This window comes from Berghia stephanieae, chromosome 4 (assembly GCF_034508935.2).
Source record: "Berghia stephanieae isolate SIO BIC M18660-M18661 chromosome 4, UCSD_Bste_1.3, whole genome shotgun sequence".
Lineage (NCBI taxonomy): Eukaryota > Metazoa > Mollusca > Gastropoda > Nudibranchia > Aeolidiidae > Berghia > Berghia stephanieae.
The window spans coordinates 86,429,996-86,441,487 of NC_088363.1; the positions used below are offsets into that span (position 1 = coordinate 86,429,996).

An 11,492-nucleotide genomic window follows, 5' to 3' on the forward strand; every position below is an offset into this window, starting at 1 on the left:
TAAATTTTAGGAATAGGCACAGCATTTATTTATACAGTCATAGTCATAATGAGAATACATTTATTATCAAAAATAGGAATGACAATTAGACCATAATATTATGTACAAAGGTTATCATTATTAGATAACCAGATACGAGTAAGAGAAGTTGAAAAAGCTTTCAAAATGCACATACATACTATGCTTAAGGAATGGAATGCCATCCAACAATAATATATCAGCTGATTGGATATGCCCAATGTGCACATATCAGCAGGTCTGGTAGCCGAATTCAATTATGGGCCTGATTTCACATTGTTGTATTGGACAATATTTGGTGTTGGTTTGAGCGTGCTTCCATTACAACAACGAGGCCCATAACTATTTGGGTTATCAGACCTGCAAACTAAGTAGACGTCGGATATGCCTTTTCAAAATAACGGAGAATAAATCTGATTTCATGTAGGTACCTAGTTTGCGATAGACTAGCGTCCTATCCAAAGGATAGCAAGCAATTGCTCTTGTCCCTTTCACGCTATAGAAACCGGGATAAGCTCAGGCTCCATGGGCCTAATGGTTCTGAAGGACTACCCAAAAAAAAAAAAAATCTGCAAATAAGACATCGGATATGCCTTTAAAAAACAAACTCCAAAACGGAGAATAAATCTGATTTCATGTGGCTTAATGATCTCGTGCTTTGACCTGTTTTGGAGGCTGTATAGGCTAGAATCCCCCTGTTCGAGCCACAATGGTGAATAACTGAAAACGGCTCTTCCCTTCGACAGTATTGTCGAAGAAAAATAATTCATATTATTAGCGTCTTACATGCTGCATTTATTGTCCCATGTGTTCATTCTTGCAGTTGGCTTTTTACTCATTGTAAAGCGCCTAGAGCACATTTTATACATATATAATTTTTCATAAAAGCTCAATATTTTTGTCAAATCATACTTTTAGTTACCGACACCTAGACTATACCCAGTTAAGTACTCGATAGTTAAACTATAACACAAAAATCAAACGTGATTGATTTTACATTTTGCACATTACTGACAATTCAAATTCTACAATGATGATACGTTTTTTATAATTCTCAAGTAAATTTTATATAAAACGCTGAGCTTTAAAAAAATAGCGTTGTATATAGACGTCTAGATACAACAAATAATATAAAAAACAATAATCCACCACATATATCTAGATTTGATGACATGAAATTTAAAAACCTAATTTTGCAAATTGAACGGATCACTAAGTTATTCAGTTGTTGTAAATTTACCGTAACTAATCGTTTAGAAACTTGTATACTGGGGTAAAGCGCTATATATAAATACCATAATAATAACGAAGTGGCTATTCAGTATCAGATACCGAATAGTGCTTTGGAACAATTCAGTATCCATAAGGAACTCTTTTTTATAGAGAGAGTGAAAAGTAATAATAATATTATATTGTCATTTTCAACTAAGATCAGTTTGAATCAGTGATCTTTCTTTCTTTTCTTTTTTTTTTTCTCGGACAACGTCCATGCATAATCTGGTCATCTTCAATCCATTCTTATTATTTTTGGTCAAATTTATAGAAACTCTAGTAGTCTTTGATATAGGCTGTTATTTGATCCTAGACCGACACATTTACTGTTACAAACTCTCCAAGAAAAGTAAAATAAAGAGATAATATTAAGACTCAAGATTTATGAGAACTCAAGTCTATATTAAACGGTTTAATCCTGGTGTGGTGGTAAATGAAGACAGTATGATGATAGTGCAGTCTGGTTATCTATTGACTATCTACGGATAACCATCACGGACTTCTCATTTATCAGGCAGAAGGTGACACATCTTGTTTCAGAAGTAAACAGATCAATGACAATAATATTTTGAGGCCGTTTGTTATTCAGTTACGCCTTTCACTGAAATTGTCATTGAGACTCATGACAATAGATCTGATCATACAACAAATGTCATGCGTTCATGGTGCCCAAATTAGGTAGATAGAAAATCAATGTAAGTTTCATGCCTTGTGGTACTCGTGTGGTCATAACCTACGACCTTGATTTCTGTCCCGCCAAATGTCACCTCGAGATCAACAGGTCGCTCCCTGTCGCCTGTCAGATCTGGCATTTCCACAACCAAAAAGCCACATTTTTCTACATCCGGCTCATCTGTGTACTGCACTTTTTTGTTTGCAGAACGGAAGAATTCAAAAATAATTCCTCTTTGGTTATTTATTATAGGAGTGTAAGTTTCTCGCCAAATTTCATTATGACCTATGACCTCTCCAACTTCTGCCCATGTTTGAAAAATATTTTTGCATAGTTCCATACCATCTGAGTTAACTCTCAAATCTTCCCGATGAACTTCCGGGTCAAATGGGAGATAACTACCAACTCCATAGGTGAAACGACAAATCCGCTGACAGATTGCACTTGGATCATGACCAAATGCCACAGCCCCTTTCACAACCGATAAACTGGCTTCCTCGGGAACCAAGATAGAGACACGCTCTCCAAATTTATCTCTAAGAGAGTTTTGAAGTCTCGGTGATTCAGCAAAACCTCCAACCAAAAATATCGTGTGCAAATCTTTGCATTTCGGTCTATGTAGGAGTGTTTCTACATGATCGTTTATCTGAGTCAATGCGTCTTGGAACAAGCCAGCAACCTGAGCGGAAGTAAGAACCAGCTTACCGGAAGAGAATTTGACCTCCCCTCCTTTGTCGGAAGAGTAAGTTTTTATTGCCTGCTGGACAGAGACACCGTTGTGTTGAAAGTTACAAAAGTTGTAGGGCAGTGATACCCTAATGCTATCACACTCCCCTCGTTTCTTGATCTCAAAATCCTGTAATAGTTCCACGTAATCCTTTGGGAAATCTTTCTGGAATGTGGACAAAAATTCTTCTCCAAAGATGGTCTCTAACAGGTTTTGAAACTGTTTGTCTATAATTGTACCTCCCCAGGCCCCTCCAGTGGCTCTAAATAATTCACGAATGCGACCGTCCTTGCGAATCTTGTGAGCAACAACATCTATGGTACCACCTGTTGAGCAGAAAATGTGGTGGGGTGAGTGGATGGGGGAAATGCAGTGCATATTTTTAATCTTGATTGTATCAAACTGCTCATAATATAGGCACTTATTAAAGACATCTTTTTAATTCTCATTACAAAAGTTTTCATGACTATTTAAATTTACTCATTGTTAACACTACACCCATATTTTAAGACCTATTCAATTGGAGCATGTGCACGTGTATGTGCGCGGCCGTAGGCTTTGATTGTGTAAGAGTTTGTTATAATGATGATGATTATATTATGTAATAATAACAATAATAAAAATGATGATGATGATGACGATGATGATGATAATAATGATAATAATATAATGATGATAAAATAATATAATGATATAATAATAATAATAATAATAATAATAATAATATAATAATAATAATAATAATAATAATAATAATAATAATAATAATAATAATAATAATAATAATAATAATAATATATAATAATAATGATAGATGATGATATAGATGATGATGATGATGATGATGATGATGATGATGATGATGATGATGATGATGATGATAATAATAATAATAATAATAATAATAATAATAATAATAAATAATAATAATAATAATAATAATAATAATAATAATAATAATTATAATAATAATAATAATAATAATAATAATAATAATAATAATAATAATATTAATGCCCAAAAGTAGGTGTCAACACTGATCATAAAGTTACCTCCAGCATCAACTACGATGTATTTGGTTCCTGGGTCAAAGCTCGGTTTGGTGGAAGAGCTGTCTTTGAATCCAACAAAATTTGTCTCTGGAAGATGTCGGCAGTGAAGTGAAGCCGCCTCTGGCTCCAAAGCGATGACCAACTGCTCACTGTTTGTCTTCTCAATCAAACCACCCTGAAGAAACAAACAAACAAACAAAAAAGAATGATAATGAACACTTTTGTTTGTAGAAGACCGAGAGAGAGAGAGAGGAAAAGAGAGAGAGAGAGAGAGAGAGAGAGAGAGAGAGAGAGAGAGAGAGAGAGAGAGAGAGAGAGAGAGAGAGAGAGAGAGTTAGATATTAGAGAGAAATAGATAGATAGATAGATAGATATATAGATAGAGATAGAGATAGATAGAGAGAGAGGGAGAGAGAGAGATAGATAGAATGAGAGAGAAATAGAATGAGAGAAAATAGATAGATAGAGGGATAGGTAGATAGATAGAGAGAAATAGATAGATAGATAGATAGATAGATAGATAGATGAGAGAGAGAGAGAGAGAGAGAGAGAGAGAGAGGGAGAGAGAGAGAGAGAGAGAGAGAGAGAGAGAGAGAGAAGATACTTCATTGAATGAGGACACCAGGACATGGAAGCAGGTCATATCCTTGCCAATGACTGAATATCGTGATGGAGATTTATTTTGACAATGCTCACCGCAATGAAAGATGGAAATAAGTCAAACATGTAGCATTCATTGTCTTTGAAACAACTCGATAGTGATTTAACTTTGAACATAATATAAACTGCTTCACTGAAGGGAAGAATGTATCAATAAAGATGAGAGAAGATAGATTGAAATGGTGCGGACATCTTAAGAGACGAGAGAGCGCGTACGTGGGAAGGAAAGTATTGGATATACAAATTAATTAGCGGGAAAGAGGAAAAAGGGACGCTCAAAGATTAGATGGTTGGATAAGGTAAAGGACGACATGAAAGAACTGGGCCTGGAGGAGGATGATGCTATCAACCGAGATACATGGAGATGTGGCATTCATTATGGCAACTCTGCAAAATGTGGGATAAGTTCAAAGAAAAAGAAGAAGAATATAAACTTCTAATATATCAGTTTTCCACCAGAGAGATAGGAAGAAGGAGGTTTGGTATAGTGCAATACCCACTAAATGAAAATGTGCTCACAACGCTTTCTAAAGGCTACCAATTCAACAGCATTATTTACCATGTTACGAAAGAAACAATGCTGCGACCGGTCAAGTACTCACTTTACACCTGAGTTTGTTGAGAAAATACAAGCCACTTCCAAGGACTTAACATTTCGTTGCGGCAGCGGAATTTTGCCAATGATCAATGACAAGCCGAGTGTCAAACCACGAGACCAGAAAGCCACAAAGTAAAGGCCATAGTTTAGTACTAAGAAACAAATCTGAAAAAGTGTGTATGAAACAGTGTTAGACAAAGCAAGAAGAAAAAAAAGTATTCAAATTAAAATAAAACATCACAAAAAGTCAGCCTGATCCGACTGGGGATCGAACCTCAGACCTCCTGATTACTCGGAAGACAATTTTTTTGAAGTAGCATTGGCGGTATAGCAAGTATATTTTTCTATGATATTTACAAAAAGCATTCTCGCCATTGGATTGGATGTTGGCGGATGGCACTATGACGAGTTTCTAGGCACTTTTTAGGAACAAATCCTATAGGGAATGAGATTATCGGAAGAGTAGCGTCCCTTGATTGGACGTCACCTTACAGAGAGAACGTCAAATTGGTTTTGCGCATGCGTCTCTCTCGTCCTCGCTTTCGGTGAAGTGTCTCATGCCGCTTTCATCGGAAGCGAGGACGAGAGACGCATGCGCACAACCAACATGACGTTCTCTATCTAATAACTTTTCCGCGGGTGACGTCCAATCAAGGGACGCTACTCTTCCGCTAATCTCATTCCCTATAGGATTTGTTCCAGGCAACAAACGACAAAAAAGATAACGGCAAGTGAAGTGAGACTGGTGGTATAACAGGAGGATGTATAAAGCGGTTTGAGTGTATACCTCAAAAAGATTTTGACTCACCTTGAAGGCGGCCTCCCTCATGAACTGTTTTGCGTTCTCATCCCAAATAGCAGGCACTGTCAACACCCATCGAACAGTGTCCGGGTGGGCGTCGTAACCCAAGTGGGCCCCTATTGCTCGCAGGAGATGTTTTTTCATAAAGGTGAGGGAGTGTGCAAACACGTCCACAGCCGGCAGACTCTTGCCGTTGGCGTCCGTGATTTGAATGTCCGATGTGAGGTCCTGGGGCAGGAATAGAATAGATTGGGCGTTATCCATGATAATGATTAGTAGAAACACATTGAATGCATGAGGTTAGATAATGGATTCAATGCAATCGAAGAGTGGTTAGTTAAACAAAAAAAATAAAGATCTGAAAAAAAAAAAGTGGGTATGATCATCATCATCATCATCATCATCATCATCATCATCATCATCATCATCGTCGTTGTCATCATCATCATCATCATCCTCATCATCATCATCATCATCATCATCATCATCATCGTCGTTGTCATCATCATCATCATCATCCTCATCCTCGTCGTCGTCGTCATCCTCCTCCTCCTCCTCCTCCTCTTCATCATCATCATCATCATCATCATCATCATCATCATCACTAAAGCCATCACCACTACCATCTCTACAGTCGTCATCTTTTTACAAACTAAAAAATAACAAGAAGTTATCACCCCCCCCCCCCCCCCCCCCCCCCATAATCCATCCTAAACGCCCTCTACCCCACACACCCCAAGTTAGCGTTCGTTACCTTGTTGTTGTAGAGCTTCATCTTGAACCTGTCGAAATAATAATACTGGCATGCCTCGTCCTCGGACAGATCATTGTATTTGCTCACAGCCTCGAACCCAAATGCTTCGAATTGGCTGTCTGGTTTGAGCAACAGGCAGGTGGGCGTTTTGTGAAGCAGGAAACCTGATGTAGAATTTTTTTAAATGGTTGTTTTGTTGCCTGTGTTTGTTTTGTTTTAATTGATGATGATGATGATGGTGGTGGTGGTGGTGGTGATGATGGTGGTGGTGGTGATGATGGTGATAATGATGATGTTAAAGTTAATAATAATAATAATAATAATAATAATAATAATAATAATAATAATAATAATAATGATGATGATGATGATGATGATGATGATGATGATAATGATGATGATGATGATGATGGTGGTGATGCTGCTGATGATGATGATAATAATAATATAATAATAATAATAATAATAATAATAATAATAATAATAATAATAATAATAATAATAATAATAATAATAATCGTGGCTAAAGCAACTGAAACTAAATATTATAATAATGGATGTGGAAACGGGACTTCGATCTTGATGCTGGTTTAAATTTAAATGTTGACTTGGTTGAAGTTGAAAGCATCGAATGCGTCATACAAGGCTACTTGTTCCACATTGAAAATTGATAATTCTTTTGTTTCCATTTGCCTTTCTGCGGGAATCAATATAAACCACTGTGAAGTGCCTTGTGCATAGTGGAACTTTAGAAAACTTCTGTATAAATACTCATATGTTGTTTTCATATTAATTTATATGTCCGTAATTTTGACACACGCTTAGAAAGAATGACTCCACTATAACAAAGAAAGTATTGGACTGGAACCCTCAGGGCACAAGATCAAGGGGAAGGCCACGAGGAACATGGAGAAGAATTAAAGAAGCTGATATTTATATACAGAGAAGTGGTAAGACCTGGAATGAGATTTTTTAAAAAGTTAGCTCGGGATAGAGAAGGATGGGAACTGTTTGTCTGTGGCCTATACCCTGACCCAGGGTGAAAAAGGCAATTCGGCAATTATGATGATGATGAATTTTGACTCACCTTGTGTCTGCCCCCAATTCTTGTTTACATGAATGGCGTTTTTGTTGCTGGAGAAACTGTAAGCGTATCCGCTGAATGTTGTTCCAAAGTCAATGGCACCAATTATTTGGTACTCTGCAGTACTGGCCAGGTCTTCATTGTCTACTCGTGATGACGTCATAGCCGTTTCTGATGTTGTGGATACCATGGACGACGTCATCGAGGATGCCATCTTGGACGAATTTTGTCTTGAAGTCGCTTCGGGTTTGGTGCTTTTAGGGTCGGATACCTCCGCCATCTTTGGGGTAATCTAAGCATTGAGGAAATCAGCAAAATAAATAGTGCCTTTAGTAGCTTTGGGAACAACTTGGACATGTGGTGTGGTGGTGTTGTTGATGGAGGTGATGGTTATGTTGTTGATGGTGATGGTGGTGTTGTTGATGGTGGTGATGGTGGTGTTGTTGGTGGTGATGATGGTGGTGGTGGTGGTGTCGGTTTTGGTGGTGGGGATGGTGGTGGTGGTGGTTTCGGTGTTGGTGGTGGTGGCGGTGGTGGTGGTGGTGGTGGTGGTGGTGGTGGTGGTGATATTGATGAAAACCGTGATGGTTGTTGTGACGATAATGACGACAGTGACAGTGACAGTGATGATGGTGGTGAGAGTGATGATTACGATGACGACGACGTTGACGATGATGATGATGATGATGTGGTGGTGGTGGTGGTGTTGGTGGTCATAGTTATGAGATAACGGTGATAATTATAATGATAACTTTAATAACTGAAGTATTCCAAAATGACAATTCATATTTAGTTATTAATTGCAATGAGAAATTGTTGAAAATATACGTACATTTCTTACATTAGCCTAATATGCTGTCACACAACTTCGCATGCAGACCTTACATCGTTACACACCCGTTATGAATTATCTTATATTACAAAGTGTTATCACATTGATTACATCATGACAAATACTAGTACTAGTCGTAAGTACTTGTTCATTAGACTTGTCCAGGTTATTTTTATTTTTAAAAAAAAATTATTCTTCTGATTGAAATCGGAAAATAGTAGTTTCTTTGGCCCATTGAAATATAAGGAATATATATATATATATATATATATATATATATATATATATATATATATATATATATTATATATATATATATATATATATATATATATTTTGTTTTTTTGTTTATTGTTTTTTTGTTTGTTTGTTTTTTTTTTTTCACGAAGTTGGAGTTAGAAATTAAAGTTTCATCGTGCTCTAACTTTGCCACGAAGTCTGCAATTTCTGTGATACAGTTTTTGTAACCAAAAATACAAAGGTAAATGAAACAATTTGACATCTCTAAACACAGTAAAAAAAAAAACCCAGCAAAACAAACAATTGTTATCTGCCAAATTATAAAGTATATCGTATTAGTAAATGTGTGTGTGTGTGTGTGTGTGTGTGTGTGTGTGCGTGTTTATGTGTGTGTGTGTGTGTGTGTGTAAGACACGCTTATCTATCAATTCTACCGTGATTAACAATGATTTCAGTAGCGATTTAATATTTCTCTTCTGTTTTAGAAGGCTAGTATTAGTATTTTAATTCAACGTAATGAGTTATTTTATTGCCATTGCCATACTACTTAAGTAACATAGCTACCACTCGGACTTCGTAACCTTATAGTTTGTGAGTATTTATCACAATATTTTAACACTATAGAAGGAACGAAATTGACGTCACTCAGCTGTTTGTTATTGCTTTTAGACAACCACTTTGGTGAGTTTTTCACAATAAATTATACCAATCTATAAACGTTCAAGGTTACACACAGTTTTGTGTGTTGGGACGTTATATACACGGCTGACGGATGTTGTGAGTATTTTACCTAAACACATAGCATTAATATATATGGATCAAATCATATCCTTTGTAAATTTATAGCCTGTGGCTTAACAAAAGAATTACGTCACAATGCACGGCGAAAGGTAAGTGAATATCCAATTGGTCAACCAGTGAGATAACTCGTTTCACGATGTCCCAGGTTTGAGAGTTCTTTTTCTTTTGTAAGGGGGGGGGGGGTCATTAAAATCGATCGATATTTGAAGGAGGAGTTGTTTTTTTTTTTGGTTTTTTTTTTTGGTCAAATTTCAAAATATGTGTCTTTTCAGAATACGGCAGTCAACTGGTCAAAAATCAACTTTGCTTGTTTGGAAAAAAAAATATTTGTGTTCAGGATCTGGAGGGCCGATTAAATATTGCATTGAAGAGAGACATGATTGATTATCGCCAAATACACCCACAGCTTCTATACGACCAAAGCGAAGAATGTTCTTGATGTGTTTCAAAAACTCAACTGGGATCTTGCTTTTTAAATAAATGCACGTGTGAAAATAATAAATTTGTCAATAAATTATAGTAAGATTATACGTAGGCGATAAGTATTGTGGTATTGAGGCTGTGACAATACATTAGCTTATTTCCCTTTAAAATATAACTATACTACTGTCTCAAGTATGTTTTCTTAGTGTAATGTTAAAAATGCAACATTCGTAACCATTTCGTGTCTACGTAACTATGTAAATGAAGCTCGAATAAATAAATAACAATGTGACATTTACTGTAAGCTTCAATTTAATTTATATATAATATTCTGTTTTCGTATATTAAATTGAAGCTTACATTCAATTTCACATTTTATTTATTTCTGCGTAACTATGGCGCAAATGACGTTATTTTACCTTTTAAACCCACATAAATACATAATTTTTAAAAATATAGATAGTCCAGTTCTTAAAAAGTGAAGGTGGGTACGTCGTTTTGTTTCTGTAGGGCGGGATAATCAGGATCCTAAGTACACGATGTATTATTCCGTCTGTAAACAAACACACAAACAAAACTTCTTGTGCGTCACCTTGTGGTTGAATCTATGGTTATAATATTATTATATTGGCCCAATGTATTGAGGCTGATTTTTCCTTCTTTCTATTTTTTGTCGGATACTGTATCACACACACAGTCTTTCAGGGTGGTCCAGCGCGCTCTTACTCTTAGAACCACCATTTGATGATGATGATGATGTGATCATATTATCATTATCATCATCATCATCATCATCCTCATCATCATCATCATCATCGTCATCATCATTATTATTATTATTAATATTATTATTTTTCTTCTTCTTCTTCTTCTTCTTCTTCTTCTTCTTCTTATTATTATTATTATTATTATTATTATTATTATTATTATTATTATTATTATTATTATTATTATTATTATTATTATTATTATCATCATCATTATTATTATTATTATTATTATTATTATTATTATTATTATTATTATTATTATTATTATTATTATTATTATTATTATTATTATTATTATTATTATCATCATCATCATTATTATTATCAATTTTATTGTGGTGATTACGATTATCATTGATAATAGGAAGGACGATGAGATGGCAAAGGATGATGATAATGACAGCGATGATGATGAAGTGGTAATGACGACGACGACGTTGATTTAATGATGATCAGGAGGAGGAGGAAGAGGAGGAGGGGGAGGTTGAGGAGGAGAAGGAGAAGAAGAAGAAAAAGAAATAAAAAACAACCACAACATTAACAACAACATCAACAATTTTGACATACCAAACTCCGTCAGCAGCCTCCTATCTCTGATTATAACGACTTTCCGACGACAAAAACCACAGCGGATCAGCGTTTGTTTTGCTTAGAACGTTTCTAAATCAACACGTCAAGATTAGTATATCGTTTATAGCGTCACAAAACACACACGCACACAATCTCATTGCACTATTTTTCTTATGTATGGTGTATTAATATTAGCCGAGTTTGTTTAGTTCAACT

General features: G+C 35.7%; 1 protein-coding gene across 4 annotated transcripts in view; it reads right to left on the reverse strand.

The window, feature by feature from the left end:
- LOC144971462 (heat shock 70 kDa protein 12A-like) overlaps nucleotides 1–11,492 on the reverse strand; it is a 15,190-nt gene continuing 3,698 nt past the window's right edge. For 3 of the 4 annotated variants that reach the window (XM_078912398.1, XM_078912397.1, XM_078912399.1), the window contains exons 2-7: nucleotides 11,274–11,492; nucleotides 7,644–7,932; nucleotides 6,557–6,720; nucleotides 5,809–6,030; nucleotides 3,743–3,917; nucleotides 1–3,016 (exon numbers count right to left, since the gene is read on the reverse strand). The exon at nucleotides 11,274–11,492 is cut by the window's right edge and continues 35 nt beyond it. In XM_078912398.1, coding sequence (XP_078768524.1) covers nucleotides 1,965–3,016; nucleotides 3,743–3,917; nucleotides 5,809–6,030; nucleotides 6,557–6,720; nucleotides 7,644–7,920 — 1,890 coding nt within the window. In that variant the 5' untranslated portion in view covers nucleotides 7,921–7,932; nucleotides 11,274–11,492 and the 3' untranslated portion in view covers nucleotides 1–1,964. Of the gene's footprint in view, nucleotides 3,017–3,742; nucleotides 3,918–5,808; nucleotides 6,031–6,556; nucleotides 6,721–7,643; nucleotides 7,933–8,472; nucleotides 8,572–11,273 lie in introns of those variants that run through there. The other variant, XM_078912400.1, reaches the window with a different exon arrangement.